At 45.8% G+C, this 17654-nt stretch overlaps 1 protein-coding gene across 1 annotated transcript in view; it reads right to left on the reverse strand.

Moving 5' to 3' along the window:
• AFAP1 (actin filament associated protein 1) overlaps positions 1-17654 on the reverse strand; it is a 101329-nt gene that overhangs the window by 13592 nt on the left and 70083 nt on the right. The window contains exons 11-12 of the mRNA XM_024745213.1: positions 10568-10685; positions 3120-3237 (exon numbers count right to left, since the gene is read on the reverse strand). Coding sequence (XP_024600981.1) covers positions 3120-3237; positions 10568-10685 — 236 coding nt within the window. The remainder of the gene's footprint in view (positions 1-3119; positions 3238-10567; positions 10686-17654) is intronic.

Below are 17654 nucleotides of genomic sequence, written 5' to 3' on the forward strand. Positions count from 1 at the left end.
ATCTTCCCGGACCGGGGCACGAACCCGTGTCCCCTGCATCGGCAGGCGGACTCTCAACCACTGCCCCTTTGAAACAAATTTTTAAAATGAAAATAGAATGTTAGGAAATTCCTTTAACGCCTCCCTTTGAGGCATGCAACATATAATCTTCAGCAAGATCGAGAGTGAACAAAACATTCTGTCATCTGAAAAGAGAGCGTCTACCAACATCAGAAACAATCTCTTGATGTGTGTAGTTTTCTGTAGTTTTCGAAACACTTCCATTACACTGTCACGTCTGACCCTTAAAACTGTGCCATCCAACTCTTTTGCTGACCTGACGGCGCTATCCCCACCTCCAGCGGGGTGGGTGCCTGGCATGGATGGGGCACACGATAGATAGGCGCTGTGTGAGTGACTGAGGAAATGAGAAAATGGACGGGCACCCAGAGCAGTGTCTGCAGCCCGACCGCCCAGGTGGGAATCCCAGCTTGCCACTTGAGCTGTGACCTTCAACAAAGCACTTCATCTCTCCGTGTCTCAGTTTCCTCATCTGTGCAATGGGGGTAATAAGAGCAGGTACTTCACAGGGCTGTTATGAGGATTAAAGTAACACTTATACAGAGCTCTGAGCAAGCACAGAATGGGCACTATGTAAATGCTCATTAAATAAAGTGAGTGGATAAATGAATGAAGAGGAAACCAGCCTTAAGCAAAATTTAGAGATTTGGCCATCACACTACTAGTTAATAGTGCGTTAAAATCCCGACCCAACGCTCTTGTCCTCGAATTATTCTGGCCTTTCAATAGCAATAAGGGCTCACGATTCTGCAGCTTCTGTGGCCTCCCAACGGCCTCTGACAGCGAACAGCTCAAACCTGACGACGACCCAAGGCCTCCTGCACCTACTGCACCTGTGAGCTCACATTCCATGGTATATACCATGCTGGTTTATTTGCATGTCTGACTCCCTTATTAGACTAGAAACGACTTCTGGGGAGAAGCCATGGAGGGCGGTGTAATGGTTAATAATAAAGGCAGTTGACCAGGAAAGAGACCATGATTGTGGACAAGCAATTAATCCCCCGAAGGCTCAGCTTCACCCTCTATAAAGCAGAAGTGCTAAGGCCTAACTTGTGGAGTTAAAAAAAAAAATTCGATACATGTACTAAAACCCACCTAACAGAATCATGCGATACCCGGGCCGTGGTGGACACTCCCTGGCAGCTCTCATCCCTGGCAGTGATAACGGAGCCTCCGGAACCCTGTCCACTCTGCCAGACAATGGTGAGCCATTTCTAACGATTTCTAGCGCCTGTCCTAAACACCGAATTCGCCGATTCTTACAATGCAAACCATCGTGACTGCATGAAAACTGCAAGTTATGAAGGCAGGTACAAGGTCATCACTCCCCGCTCCATCTTCCCCTCTCTAAAACCAACTAACCCCACCCACAGAATGATATTAAAAGGATCGCAGCATGAGGGTGACCAAATCAACAACCTGAAACAAAATCCCTGCTCTTAGTGGCTTGGGTAACCACATGTTCTATAAACAGAGCACAGTCCAAACTCTGTCCACTCATTTCTGATCTAAGATGTTTCCCCGACAAACCTGTGTGCAATCGCTTACCACCTTCCACGTCATTTGGTCCCCATGCAATGAACCCTGTCCAGGCTATAAAGCAACTGCCAGAACTCAGCAAAAACACGGAGCACAATGATTTTCCCCTTTTTTCGTCATTGGATGTCACCGAAGTTAATAAAAATTCCCTACAGAAGCCCTCATAAAACACAGGAATGCATCATCTAAGAAATAAAATAAGCACAGGTGCTGAGAGAGAGAGGGATGTTATGCAGACAGAGATTTCCTGCGGTTCAGGTCTCACATAACACAGCTTTTCAGACACGTTACTCCCTCCCCCCACCTGCCCCTCCCCTGGTGGACAACACTCAAATTTTAAGGGAATATAAATACACCCAACTGCATGAGCGAAATAAGATTTGCCAGAAAAATAAGGTGAAAAACGAAGCCCAGTAAACGGATGATGAGGAGGGTTTGGCCCAACTGGCTGCTTGAATGTGTGTCCGAGGAGAAGGGAAGCGCAGGTGAGCTGTGTCAAGAAAGCAAGACCAAAAGACAACCCTCAGGATGGGAGAAAATATTTGCAAACAAAGCAACTGACAAAGGACTAATCTCCAAAATTTACAAGCAGCTCATGCAGCTCAATATCAAAAAAAACAAACAACCAAATACAAAAATGGGCAGAAGACCTAAATAGACATTTCTCCAAAGAAGATATACAGATTGCCAACAAACACATGAAAGGATGCTCAACATCACTAATCATTAGAGAAACGCAAATCAAAACTACAATGAGGTATCACCTCACACCTGTCAGAATGGCCATCATCAAAAAATCTACAAACAGTAAATGCTGGAGAGGGTGTGGAGAGAAGGGATCCCTCTTGCACTGCTGGTGGGAATGTGAATTGATACAGCCACTATGGAGAACAGTATGGAGGTTCCTTAAAAAACTAAAAATAGAACTACCATACGACCCAGCAATCCCACTACTGGGCATATACCCTGAGAAAAGCATAATTCAAAGAGAGTCATGTACTACAATGTTCATTCCTTACAGACCCTGACAGTCTCCCGTGCTCTGAGGTACACGAGCTACCCCAACTATTTCAGCCTCAGAAACGTCTACGCCTCTAACACGCAGAGGCTGGCTTCAGAGAGTCTATGTGACTCAACCCAAGTCACTCACTCACTCAGATCAGGGACACAAACCGAGGTGTCCTGACCCACTGTCCAGGGCCACTCGCAGCAGCATTGCGAGCTGCGCCCGCAAGCTGCCTCACACGGAAGTGCGCACAGCCAACTCTACAGTCAAGCCAGCTTTGTCTTTCCTTGTATATGCAACGGTTATAAAACAAAAGCTGGGCTAAAAACCGTGGTCATCCCTCAATCCAGCAAACGAGGAAGGATCGGATGCAAATGGTACCACCTCTCCAGCTGGCCCCCCAACCTGGCATTCTCCGCCTGCTCAGGTGAGGGAGGAAGGTGGCTAGACAGCCCCAACTCTGCACACGGCACCCAAAGCTAGAACGTGGGAAATCGAAGGTTCAACTTACTTGAAGGCGTTCGCTTCACGCCAGCCGCTGAATCAGCTTTTTTTTGCTGACTGCTCAGAGCCTTGCCTTTTCCTGTAACCCCGTTGGATGCCACGGGGGGCGGCTTTTTACCCTTCAACTGTTGAAATAAACAAATGAGAGAATTAAAAACAAACAGACAAAAACCTTGGGGTTTTTGCAGTAAATTGTTTCAGTCCCTAGCTCTTCAAGTAGAACGGAGCACAGGCAGAAAAAAATGCGGGTAGTAGAAAACCAATCTGGTTTCCCAACACTGCACTGCTGTGACTTTCCCAGAGCAGCTAAGAAGGTTCTAGCACCGAGGTTCAAAACAAACGAGGTACACTAGCATGTCTTCAGCTGGAACGCACCAAAAGTCACCTATTTCGACCAGGAGATCACACACGCCGACCAAGACACTGGCACAGACAGTGGGTATCTGAGAGCATTCGGCTGACATTTTACTAAAAGTCTGTGTTTCCAAAGATCAACAGCTTTAATTTTGGTGGAGCGCTCTTCGGGGAAGTAGCATGGCCGTGCACTTAAGAGTTCAACTTCCGGGGTTTCTATACTGATGTCCTAATTGGATAAATAAGTACCTGTTGATTCACTGACGGGGTCTGAGGAAGGAAGCAAACGAGGCAAAATATAGCAACAGCATGAACTAAATTTTAACTAACCACAGGGTTTTTTAAAAAATTCAACATACCCCTCACTTCTTTGGTGGCTGCAAGCCGACCCATGGTGCATTTTGCTTAAGTGATGCACGTGTACCTTGGCTGGGTCATAAGTCCAGCCGAACGGCAAAGGCTGACTGTACACGTCCAAGCCCGAGCCTCTCTGCCGTACCACGTTTCTTACTGTTGTGGGCCTGGGTTTTGGAAGCTTCAAATTCCCGCTCCGTCACAGGAGACGCTGGGCACGTCATTAACGTTTTCTGAGCCTCCGTGTGCTCATTTAAAAATATAAAGATACTGATGTCTCCCACACGGTTCCTCAGAAGGTTAACTGACACAGCACACACACCTACAGCCCACATACGGTAGGTGTGTAGGGAGTGTGAGCTCTCTCCATTAAACAGTAGGTCCCCCATTCAAACGGCCAAATGAGGACACGACAGCTAAAGGTAAACGGCTTGCAAATGTGTTTCCTACTTAAAATAAAAATGAACAAAATACAAACATACATGAACCACATATCGAATGACTGATTCCAAACTAATCTGGGACAATCCAAATGTACAAGACAGTATATTTCGTCCCGTAATTTTTACCCAAGGGAACTCTAATACCAATAGAAAGACAGATAAATACATCGCCAGAGACACATTCACTTAGTGGGGGAAGCACATGACCTACCAGACCCTTTAGTAAATACTCAAAAAAACTAGAAGCCAATGGCTCCCATGTCTGACCATACATCGGCCTGGGCCCCTCGGATTCAGTGAATGAGAATCTCTAACGGTCGTTATAAATAACAAACAAACAAAAATCTTCTCACGTGACTTTGATGAAATGGATTGGTTTCGAAGAACTGCTATAACTCTCTGAATTTCGAGAATCTTACTTGGCATTCATCATTTCCTTAAGATTACTCCAAAAAGGGAAGGAAAAGAAAATAACTAAAGATGTGCCCCTCTGCTTTATGCTTGTAGAACATTCTTCCATGTGGCGCTTAGATCTTTACTCAAAGCGTAAGAAAATCTTAGGTTGACATGCATGAAAACACGAAATTATATTTACACTGAAATGTTACCGTTTTTGCCACCAGTACGAGGTGTGAGATGGACGACAGTTCAATATCAAGGTTACTGACCATTCAATTATAATCCAAAATCCTTATTATCTACTTGGTTTTAGGGTGTACATTATGGGAAAATACTGTAGTTCTCGGAATAATCCTATTTAATGTTTAAAGCCCGAAAAGCATTTGCCACGTGAAGCCCACCATTCCTCACTTACGTGTTATGGAAACACAGGAAAGGAACTGGCAGCTCAAAAATATTCTGAAAACGTTTACTGTCCCACCGTCCCTGTCCTCTTTAACATCTTTGCCTTTAACTGCCGTAATTCACAAAATTCACTGGGGAACTTCCCAAGAATGGAAAGAGAGCCAGGCACAGGCAAAGAAATACGGAACGTAAACCATGAGCTGGTTAGGTGTGCAGTAAGTCCCCTACATACGAATGAGTTCTGTTCCAGGAGCGCATTTGTAAAGTCCAATTTGTTTGTAAAGTTGGCCTGGGTACCCAACAAACATAATCGGCTAAAAATACTGTACTGTAATAGGTTTACAGTACTTGTACAGGTTTATATAATAGGTTTATAATCACACAAATAACACATAAGAAACAAACACAAACAATAAAGAACACATTTTTCATCTTACAGTACAGTCCCTTGGAAAGGACAGTAGCCCAGTACAACAGCTGGCACACAGGGGCACGTTCGCATCTTTGAGAAGTTCACAACTTGAAGGTTCGTATGTAGGGGACTTACTGTATTTAATCTGTTCCTGGGTGGCCAAACGTTGTGTATTTGCAGATTCTATCCTAGTTGAGGGAAAAAACTGCGCTTTACCCTTGATGGGGTTCACTGCCCACAAGCTGGTGAACAGACTCTCACTGCAAAGCCCTGAGAGAGGACCGTGACTTAAGGCGATTCTAGAAGACAGAATGAGATGCTGTACCTGTGAGCTGAGCCCGAGAGATGCCCTCCCCAGAGAAGAGGTGTTAGTGACAGACGGGGAGGCCGGCGGGCCGGAAGAGGCAGGGTGTTTGTAGTGGTTACAGGACAGCTTGTCAGGAGATGGCCTAGCGGCCTTCCTGTCAGCAGGAGGGTACCGAGCAAAGATTTTCGGAGACGGCAAGTTATCGTACAGGACCGCGTTATCATAGAGCGCCTCTTCTCCCAGGCCTCGGCCACGGGGAGCGGGAAAGCCACCGTCGGGTCCCCACTGTAACACACACAGCTTGTCGTTAGAGCCTCGGCCACAGGAAGCAAAGCACATTGAGATGTTATTAGCAAGCACCCCCAAAAAACGTGCACATACCCCCAGTAAAACACACACACTCAACTAAGTGGACTGATTCAGAAGAACTTTTCTACCTTTGGGGACTTAAGGATTCTTTTTTCCTTAAATCGTTCCCAGGGCCATTGGCTTATGATAATTTTGTTTGTTTTGTTTGTGAAAGCAGGCAAAACATATATATTTGACATTTCTTTAAAGAACTGGATTTCGGAAGTCCTCCTGACCCAGAAAGCTGAAGCAATGTGATGTGACGAAAGGAATGCTGGATTGGGGTCTGTCCAGAGACCGGGGGCTCTGATTCTACTGAGAAAACACGTTAAGATCCCAGCAAAGCACTTTACCTTTTTTTTTTTTAATACTGACAGATACTATTATCTGTATTTTATTACTATTATTATTCTTTTGGCTGCGTTGGGTCTTAGTTGTGGCACGCAGGCTTTTCATTGAGGCGTGTAGGCTTCTCTCTAGTTGCGGCACACAGGCTCTCTAGTTGTGAGGTGTGGGCTCAGTAGTTGCAGCACACGGGCTTAGCTGCCCCGTGGCACGTGGGACCTTAGTTCCCCGACCAGGGATCAAACCCGCATCCCCTGTATTGGAAGGTGGATTCTCAACCGCTGGACAACCAGGGAAGTCCCCAAAGCACCTTATCTTATTTCACAGTAAAAATGACTCACATAATTCTCATAGCAATCTTATGAAGTAGGGGGAAACTGAGGCAGAGAGGTCACACAGCTCTGAGAGGCAGAGCTGGATTAGAGCTATGCTCATAACTACACACTGCTTGGGGTCTGAACCTCAGGCTCCTCCAGAATAGGACGAGGGGCTCGATGCCAGAACACCTCTGGACCCTTCCAAGCCTGCTATGCAGGCATCGGGGATTTAAGTTGTATGGGTGACTGTCAGCGTCACCCCTGTTCCACACTTGGTTATGCCTGAAGAAAGCGCAGTAACCAAAGACACAGGCTGTTAAAAGAAAGAAATCGAATAATCACAGAAGATAGGATGTTTCAAACTATAAATGACAGAATGGCATTACTTTAGTGGAAAAACCTTTTTACAAAGGATTAAAATAGCTACAAGCCACCTTAGAACATGGACATTAAAGTATAAATTAAATCCGAAACTTACAACCACAGCCAGATTCTCTTAAGTTTTAAAGGAATTGCTTTCATTTTTTTCAAAAAAGAGAAAATATTAATTCATATACTATAGTTATCTTACTCTATTTTTATATCCTTCTTGCTGAGCTCCTTTCTGCCAGGACGTAATTACAGCCTTTTGTTATGAAAATAGAAAAGGTTTAAAATTTCATAGTAAGAGTGCTTTTTATCCCTTTGCAAAAGCACATTGAGATGTTATTAGCAAGCACCCCCAAAAAACGTGCACATACCCCCAGTAAAACACACACACTCAACTAAGTGGACTGATTCAGAAGAACTTTTCTACCTTTGGGGACTTAAGGATTCTTTTTTCCTTAAATCGTTCCCAGGGCCATTGGCTTATGATAATTTTGTTTGTTTTGTTTGTGAAAGCAGGCAAAACATATATATTTGACATTTCTTTAAAGAACTGGATTTCGGAAGTCCTCCTGACCCAGAAAGCTGAAGCAATGTGATGTGACGAAAGGAATGCTGGATTGGGGTCTGTCCAGAGACCGGGGGCTCTGATTCTACTGAGAAAACACGTTAAGATCCCAGCAAAGCACTTTACCTTTTTTTTTTTTAATACTGACAGATACTATTATCTGTATTTTATTACTATTATTATTCTTTTGGCTGCGTTGGGTCTTAGTTGTGGCACGCAGGCTTTTCATTGAGGCGTGTAGGCTTCTCTCTAGTTGCGGCACACAGGCTCTCTAGTTGTGAGGTGTGGGCTCAGTAGTTGCAGCACACGGGCTTAGCTGCCCCGTGGCACGTGGGACCTTAGTTCCCCGACCAGGGATCAAACCCGCATCCCCTGTATTGGAAGGTGGATTCTCAACCGCTGGACAACCAGGGAAGTCCCCAAAGCACCTTATCTTATTTCACAGTAAAAATGACTCACATAATTCTCATAGCAATCTTATGAAGTAGGGGGAAACTGAGGCAGAGAGGTCACACAGCTCTGAGAGGCAGAGCTGGATTAGAGCTATGCTCATAACTACACACTGCTTGGGGTCTGAACCTCAGGCTCCTCCAGAATAGGACGAGGGGCTCGATGCCAGAACACCTCTGGACCCTTCCAAGCCTGCTATGCAGGCATCGGGGATTTAAGTTGTATGGGTGACTGTCAGCGTCACCCCTGTTCCACACTTGGTTATGCCTGAAGAAAGCGCAGTAACCAAAGACACAGGCTGTTAAAAGAAAGAAATCGAATAATCACAGAAGATAGGATGTTTCAAACTATAAATGACAGAATGGCATTACTTTAGTGGAAAAACCTTTTTACAAAGGATTAAAATAGCTACAAGCCACCTTAGAACATGGACATTAAAGTATAAATTAAATCCGAAACTTACAACCACAGCCAGATTCTCTTAAGTTTTAAAGGAATTGCTTTCATTTTTTTCAAAAAAGAGAAAATATTAATTCATATACTATAGTTATCTTACTCTATTTTTATATCCTTCTTGCTGAGCTCCTTTCTGCCAGGACGTAATTACAGCCTTTTGTTATGAAAATAGAAAAGGTTTAAAATTTCATAGTAAGAGTGCTTTTTATCCCTTTGCAATCACTTCAGTGTGTCTATTTTTGTGATGCCGGGGACCCATCTACAACCTAAAAATAATGTTACATGTAGACGAACGTGGATGTGAGTTTCATAATGACAACCTAGCATATATTTGTCCAGGGTTATTAAAATGGTCTAGAGCAGACCATCATTTTCCTAAAATACCAAAGGATTAAGTCACATGGAAGACTTAGAAAACAAACACCAGAGAACTTCTAGATTAAAAGTGTGTGTGTGCCCGTCAGAAGATCCTTTTTGAGATTCACTTTCATCTAGGCCTCAGGGGGAACGCGGAATGGGTAAGAATTACTGAAGTTGAAACATTGCTAAAATGTCAGGTATTGGCTCAAATGTATGAACCTTATAAAACTGAGAAGTGCAGGCTCTCGCAAAACAAAGGGCCCGGTCACAGAGCCCAGCAAGTAGAACAACAGTTTAAAGAGAGGCCTGAACCTTAAGGAAGCACTTAACAAGCAAATGAGCCACAAACGCTGCACACTGGACGTTCTGTCTTAATCACCTATGTCGTCCGCCCAGCGATGGACACGCAGAAACGATTCCTAAATGCAGAGCCTTGGAGAAGGGCAGCTTTTCATTTCTAAACCAGCTTAAGCTGCGCATGACCTAAAGAAAGCTCATTCCTGGGGGTGCCTGAACCTGTGTAGTATTCACAGGAATGAAGGGATGGGGGAACTAGACCAGCGTTTGGGTAGGTCCACGGTTTCTCTAAACCACGTGCACGGGGAGAAACCCCTCTGGGGAAAGGTACACGAGCGGGCCTTCGGGCAGAAGAGTCAGAGACAGGTTTGCGTGTTTTATCTTTCCAAAAAAGCTGGCGCTGAGATCAAGGCTCAGAGGAGCAGACTGTCCCACGAGGATGAGGTGGCGGTCGGGTCTACGATGAGGGCAGGTTCCACCGAGACCAGCAAGCAGAGGCCGAGAGCCGGGCCCTCTTGGAAAGGGCACAGCGACCAGGACGCAGGGCGCAGAGACTGGACTGGGACCTGCTCCTGTCGGGCCACCGCGGGCTTTCCCCGAGTGTGTGGCTCCCACGAGACTCTCTGCAGGGTGGACGGCTACGGCCACAGTGGGTACCAGAGCCCCTCCAGCCCTGCAGACCCTGAGGCGAAGGTGGTGGTGAGAATGGGGAGGGGCAAGGGGCCTAATGTGTTCTTGCCGTGGGACAGGACCCACGTCCCAGTCACCCCAGACCACCCCGGACTCAGAGGGGACGCCATCCCATGGGCTTTGCAGCTGGGACGGGGTTTCAATGTGTGCCCGCGCCCCGACACCCAAGTCCTAACATGAGCCCCTTTCACGGTAATCTGCACTTGAACGCGCTCCTTCCTCCAGGCTCCCCTCCTTCTCCACCAGACGGGGGCCCCAGCTCCAAGCGCACCCCACCCGGAGGATGCGGGACAGTGTCTGGAGCTGGCAGTACGGTCATTACTCTGTGGTCTCCTTTCCGATGGTGATTTCTGATGGTGTTTAATGGCATTGACAGGAATGACAAACTGTCTGCTGGTGTTCACATGCGGATTAAGATGAACAGGGTGTCAAAAAGGAGAGAGATGGGGTGGGGTTTTCATCTTGCCTCAGAGCGTAAGAAAGCTTTCTCTCATTTGGACAGAAAGCAGGGGTGTAAGTCACAGAGATCCGCAGACCCCCGCCTTCCCGCACGGCTGACCTCGCTCTGCACGCGGCGCACTCACCGAGCCGCTGATGCAGGGGACGTCGTCGTAGTGCAGCGCCGTCCCGCTGGGGTGTGCGTAGCCGTTGGCGGTGCTCCCTACATACGGATTAGTGGACAGAACACGCCTGTTCATGAAACTGAAAGAGAGCAAACGAGTTACAACCTTCCAGTTGATCACCAAGGCTTCCAGGAGCTCTGATGGATGCTCAGGCTCTGTCCGAGGCCGCAGGGTACAGAAGTGTCAGCACAGGACCCAGGCAGGATCGCGTGTTCCTACAGCCGTGGGGCAGACTCCTCACCTGTAGGACAGGACACCACCCGCCCGGAGGACTGCGGCCCGGACCCATGATGACCCTGCCGGGTACCCAGAGCAAGGCCTGCACACACCCGGCACTCAGCAAATAACCCATTTGTGTTAGCGACCTGCTTCTGTCACCAGAGATTTACTGGAACACCTTTCTTTACCTGGACTCTTCGTTGACGAATCGTCTGTGGCTGCTTTATTTTTCACGTGCCTCTTTCATGAGCCTGTTAATTCTCAAAGGCAGAGACCATCTGGCCTGCAAAACTGAAGTATCAATATTTGCTCTCTGGCTTTTTTCAGAAGTCCACGGACCTGTTCTATAAGCATTTTAGAACGTCTATCCCACAGCATTTCTTGAGTTCTCAGTGTTTGCTCAGCATCACTACCCACCTTCCCCTCTGCCCTGCACGGCCCTGAACTTCTGGGAGCCTCTGACGGCGGCTACCTCCATCCCTCGTGTCACGGCTCTGCTCAAAGCCCCGGTGGCTCCGAGAACAATCTAGGGCTGCGTGGCCTGCGAGGCTCCGAGCGCCATGTCCGCTGCCTTCACCCCAGGCTCCTGGCAGCTCTCGCTCGCTGGCCAACAGCGCTTCTCTGAGACCCCTCCTTCTTTCAGTCTCGGTGGGAACTTCCCGGTCACCCCAACCTCCCACCTCTGCGTCCCTGTCCTGTCCCCTACTCCTTCCTACCACTAATCACCACCTAACATGTTGCACGATCGTGCGTCTACTGTCTGCTTTCCTCACTGGAACATGAGCTTCAGGAGGACACGGCCTTTGCCAATTCTGTTCATCCAGCATACAAAAGGTGCTCGGCAAGTATGAGCTGCATGACTGAATGAACACGGGAATGAAGGAGGAAGGAATGCCTGAATGGTGTGCTCGTGATGTTGTAAGCGAAAAGCCTCAATGCCTAGGGAAGAAACAACCTAGATAACACGTTTCTCCTAACTGGGAAAACTAAGACAGCCTGAAATGAAAAAAATAGTTTTTTGGGTTTTTTTTCCAATTTTGCTTCTTCTTGGGATCTTACATTTCTATGGTAACTAGATGAATAAAAGAGAGCAAATGAGAAAGAGTGAAGGCAGTAAGAGGGGAGGTGAGAACTGCCTCTCTGACAAGAGGTCTTACAACAAAACTACACTGGGATTTCTGGTTTTGAAGAGAATGAGAGGAAGAGGCCGTGAAGGGTCAGCCCCCAGGCTCAAGCTGCAGTTTCCACTCACCCAGCCCTGGCTGCAGGAAGGCGGCTCAGGTGTCCCTCTGCTGGGACAACGCGGCACGCACGGCGAGTCCCACCCTGGACACGGTATTCTCTTTAATTTACAAAATAACTCTTCCTGCTTTTTTCTGATACAAAAATGTATATCATTATCCTATACTTAAAATATATCAGGGCTTCCCTGGTGGCGCAGTGGTTGAGAGTCCGAATCAACATATATTTAGGAAAAGAAAATGTACAGTAAAGAAAGAACGAAAGATTCTCCTTGTTTTTAGATACATATTTGTAGTTTGCTGGTTTAAACATCCCGTTTGAGGGTATTTTGGGGGTGAGGGTTTGGTCATGTGAGAGGCAGGACATGGGATGACCACGCCCTCCCCATGCCTGTGGTCCCAGGACGCTCCACTGCCCGTGAGCACTGATACCTGGATCTGTTCCACGTCCTGGCAGACGGACCCCCTGCCCAGGGACTGTCTCCTGCCTGGTCTGTGTCTCTGGTTTCTGGCGCCCAGCCTGGCACCCACACTGGGACACAGATGCCAGGAATGAGCGTGGACCATGAAGGGGCAGGACAGATGCTCACTCACTTGGAACAGACACCAGCAGGATGCTTCTGACCCACGGAACGTAAGGGGAGGTCACAGACACACAGGATGTCCTGTCCCAGCTGGAAGAGACCTCGGTCACCAGCTAGGTTGCCCCTCATCTCACAGAGAGGGATCTGGGCCCCCAGACCAAGTCTCTGGGCCTGAAACAGCGAGTGGATCCAAGACCGAGTAAGAGGCCCCTCAGCTTCTGGCCTGGCACTCTTCCTAAAACAGGATTGTTAGCCAAATAGGAAAGTGGAAATGAGATAAGAGACCATATGCCACTTGTTAAACCAAAAACGTAAGACAGAAAAAAAAAAAGTATAGGTAAAATATACATAACAGAAATGTCACCCTCTTAACGTTTCTTTAAATATTTTATTTATTTATTTATTCTTTTGGCTGCCCCGGGTCTTAGCTGCGGCACGTGGGATCTAGTTCCCCGACCAGGGATCAAACCCCAGCGCCCCGCATTGGGAGTGCGAAGTCTTAACCACTGGGCCACCAAGGAGGTCCCTACCGTCTTAACCGCTTTTAAGTGTACAGGTCTGGGGCACTAAGTACATTCACACGTTGTACAGCCGTCACCACCACCCACCTCCCAAGCCTGTCATCTTCCCCAAGAGCTGAAGCGCTGTCTCCCCCGCCACCGGCACTCGCACCCAGCACCCCACTTCCCGCCTCTGTGGATTTGCCTACTCTGGTACCTCACCTAAGTGGATCACCCAGTATGTGCCCTCTTGTGTCTGGCTTATTTCACTTAGCGTTAATACCTTCAAGGTTCAGTCACGTTTTCAGGAAATAGACTTTAGAATAAAACCTCCCAGGGATCCAGATGAGAGGGTGACTCAAGGTGAAGGTTTCCTGTCAGTCTGCCTGCTCCCCTCTCTGTGTCCACACTGATCTACCGCTTTTATCACCATCAATGTTGTCACAGCTTTCTTATGGGGTTCCAACCCAGCACGACTTGAAAAGAGTTCCAGAAGAAACTTTCAGAATATTTGCCCTGTATCATATCATCTATATACATCTCATTTAAAAACAGGCCGCAGGAAAGCATGTTTCAAATGCTTACCATTATTAACACTCTTAAACAGACCACTTTTTACATGACTATTATTTCTTTTACTGTCCTCTTCCCAAAATACACCATTGACCTTTCTCCCTCAGACATAATCCAATGTACACAAATTTCCCCTAATAACCCTGAGAAGATTCATTAACTGGCTGACAATTTACATAAAGGCAAAAATTAATTCAACCTCAGATTATTTATCACATTGGCAAGCTACCATATTTTATAGTTTGAACGCTGTTTCCTTGTTAAATCTCTTCTCTCAATTTTTACAGAAGGTTTGGCAGAAAACTAATAAATAAAAATAAACTTTATTGCTAAGTGACATCTCCTATAAAGGTTTTTCCTATAAAGGTTTTAATGGGGTAGCAAAGACTCCTGCAGCCACAAACTCATTACATGCATACTTTTAATAAATCCGTTTTCAGAATTGCAATCTACACTCCTTTCTCGAAAATGTGACCTTCCCACGTTTGGTTTAGATGAATATTCCACACTCATTTGTGCTCTAGGGGAAATATTTTTAGTCAGGGTTTCTCTTAGACGTGGTCATCAGTTTGCTCATTATCGCTGAAGTTACACGTGGACTTAGGAGAGGCTTTTTGGAAACTAATAAGGTCCAAAATAGTACGGTTAACAACCATAAGCTCCTTTCTCTTATGTCACTCTAGATGGGTAGATTTTGCAAAACTGGACTTAAGGATATTACATTTCTTAAAAAGCTACTTTAAATGTGCTTTACTTACTGCACGATTGGGAGTTTCACTGCGATTTACCTACACCTTGCTGATTAGATAGAATGTTATTATGGAAAAAATAACGAGGATGAACAGTCAGCACTTGACTGTGTCACCCTGGTTTTCACACAAAAGAACAGTAGCGAGAATAAGCAGTTTGTGCTTCAGAAGTCCTCCAGCATTACTGGAGGTTTCTCAGTAAAGTCGTACAAGATTAATTCATTTTCTCAAGGCTATTTACCTCAATTGGGTGTAACATGGTGGCTTGATTCCTAAGATGGGCAAACGTTATCTTCGTTTTACTCAACCCCAGGATGTCCCAGGCAATCATTAGATAAACATTCATTCAAGATACAAAGGAAGAACGCTCCAATCTCCCATAAACACCACTTGGGTGGAAAAACTAGATGGCGCTGTTCTTATTAAATAGGCAAATGATAGCGTAAACATTTGAGTTTATCTTCTTCCTACTCAAAGGGTAGGAAGTTGATAGAACGTTTATCATCACCTGCTGATTGTGTAACTCCATCACCTGCTCTGTTTCAATCTGCCTCTCCTCAGCCCCAATCCAGACTCTCTAAAGACGAAGGAAACAGAAGGGGGAATCAAGGGATCAGAGCTATGGCAGCTAGAAGTTTCAGACATCATGTCGCCTAAACTCTGTTTTCACGCAAGGAAGCTGGAACACTAACAGCTTAGGAATGACTTGCCCAGACTTTCCATTTAGTAACTACTGCAGCAGGACCAGAACCCGATTTCCTTCCTCCAGCCCAGTGCGTCCCCTCGTAATCCCCCGGGCACGGCTTTATACCAAGGATCAGCAAACTCCTGCCACAGCTAGAAGTTTCAGACATCATGTCGCCTAAACTCTGTTTTCACGCAAGGAAGCTGGAACACTAACAGCTTAGGAATGACTTGCCCAGACTTTCCATTTAGTAACTACTGCAGCAGGACCAGAACCCGATTTCCTTCCTCCAGCCCAGTGCGTCCCCTCGTAATCCCCCGGGCACGGCTTTATACCAAGGATCAGCAAACTCCTGCCGAGCATGGCCACGTCTGCTGGTTTCAGGACCGTCCTGCTGCTTTTGCCTGGCCATGCGGAGCTGAACGTGGCGACAGAGAGGGGTCGTCACGGTGGAGAACATGGGGTCTGCAAAGCTGAAAATGTTCACCATCTTGCCCTTCACAGAAAAGTATGACCAACCCCTGCTTTAGACAGTGGACAGCATGAAATAGGAACCAGCCACTTCTTAATTTCACAGATCCATTCCTACACATCAGCAATCCTCAAGTGTTTTTAGTCTTTACATCCTTCGAAGTTACTGAAGACTCCCAAAGAGCTTTGGTTTATGTGGGTGTTTGCTATCAGTGTTCACTGTACTTGAAATTGAAACTCAGAAATGTATTCATTTTTATTCATTTAAAAATAATGGGAATAAATCCACCACATTTAAACATATTTCTATAAAAATTAACTATATTTTCCAAAATAAAAGAAAATGAGTGAGAAAAGTGGTAGTTATACATGTTTGTAAATCTATTCAATGTTTGGCTTAAGAGAAGACAGCTGGATTCTCACACGTGCTTCAACATTCAACTGGTTGCAACAAGTTGCTTTGGTTGAAGCATACGAAGAAAATCTAGCCTCCCGCAGATATCTAGTGGTAAAAGTGAGGTGTATTTTCATAGCTTTTCCAGGTCATGGTAGATATTCTTTGATGCTACACCAAAACTCGACAAGTAGTAATTTCTTAATGATTCATTGCCATGTAGAATCTTCACTATACTGTATCAAAAATACCACACTCAACATCACCACCAATCTTATCAGAAAAGTCTGAGTACGGGGAAGCTGTCAGCTCACAGTGGCAGATACAAATCTCCCCAGATTCTCATTTCTGAGTGCAAGCTCAACCCCATTGCAGGCGACAAACACTGCCAACCGTTTTCCTCGAGGGGAGAGGCTCACTCGGTTCATTTCTGAAAAAGTGTCTGCAAATACTTAACGTCTGAATAACCATAGTTCACCCGTTAATTGTTCTTTCAAGTAAAAGTGAAAAAATGGTGGTGTGGTTAGGGAGCGGCTAGTTGAGTTAGCAACTCGGTCTTACGAGAGCGTCTCCTCAAGACAACATGACAGTTCAGTCAATGTAAGTGCTTTGTGTGTCCTGCCCACTACGTAAATGTTAAAAAGACACGTACTCGAGAGATTTCATAAAAATATCTACTATCTGGCCCTTCACAGAAAAAGTAATCATTGTACTGCTTCATCACAGACATCTTTTTTTTTTTTTTTTTTTTCCCTCTGGCTGCGCTGCATGGCTTGCAGGATCTTAGTTTCCTGGCCAGGGATCAAACCCGTACCCCCTGCAGTGAAAGCATGGAGTCTTAACCACTGGACCGCCAGGGAAGTCCCCATCACGGACATCTTAAGTGAACACAGCATATCCTTTTACTACAAGCGAGTGGCAATGGTCACGGCACAGTGTGGAGTGACCACTGATGGTCCTAAGGCACCTGCCAATCTATCCCCCACCACCGCCCTGCTGTTGCTTTTGCACCATCGATGCAAATGTCACTACAGCGAAGAAGAAAAATAATTTCTTAGCATTATTATGAGAATAGTTTTGACCTCTGGGACTGACTGAAAGGGTCTTGAATACCCCCAGGGGTCTGTGGACCATACTTTGAGGACTGCTGCTATAATTTTCTTTGCCGTCATTATGTTAAGGAAATATTCATAGTTTGAAAGGACGTTTTTGTACATAACAGCACTTTAAAAACAATCACATTTAAGTTTTAAAAGTATATGATTGATGGCTCTGAAAACTCAGTCGTCACTACAGCAATATGTCGAATTATTTATGCTTTATAGAACTGTTCCCCTAATACAGGGGTCAGCAAACTACAGCCCATGGGTCAAATCTGGCCCACTGCCTGTGTTTGCAAATAAAGTTTTATTGGCACATGTCCATTCATTTACGTGTGTGACTGCAGTGGCGGAGCTGAGTAGTTTTAACAGGGAACATTTGGTCCACAAAGCCAAAAATATTACTATCTTGCCTTTTGCAGAAAAAGTTTCCCAACCCCTGTTCTAACAGAAAACACAGATGGTTGAAATGACAAACATTTCAGCAAACTTTGGGTTAATATTATACAAAAAGGAGAGTCTTCAGCTGTTT

Source organism: Neophocaena asiaeorientalis, unplaced genomic scaffold (assembly GCF_003031525.2).
Source record: "Neophocaena asiaeorientalis asiaeorientalis breed wild unplaced genomic scaffold, Neophocaena_asiaeorientalis_V1.1 scaffold65, whole genome shotgun sequence".
NCBI classification, from domain to species: domain Eukaryota; kingdom Metazoa; phylum Chordata; class Mammalia; order Artiodactyla; family Phocoenidae; genus Neophocaena; species Neophocaena asiaeorientalis.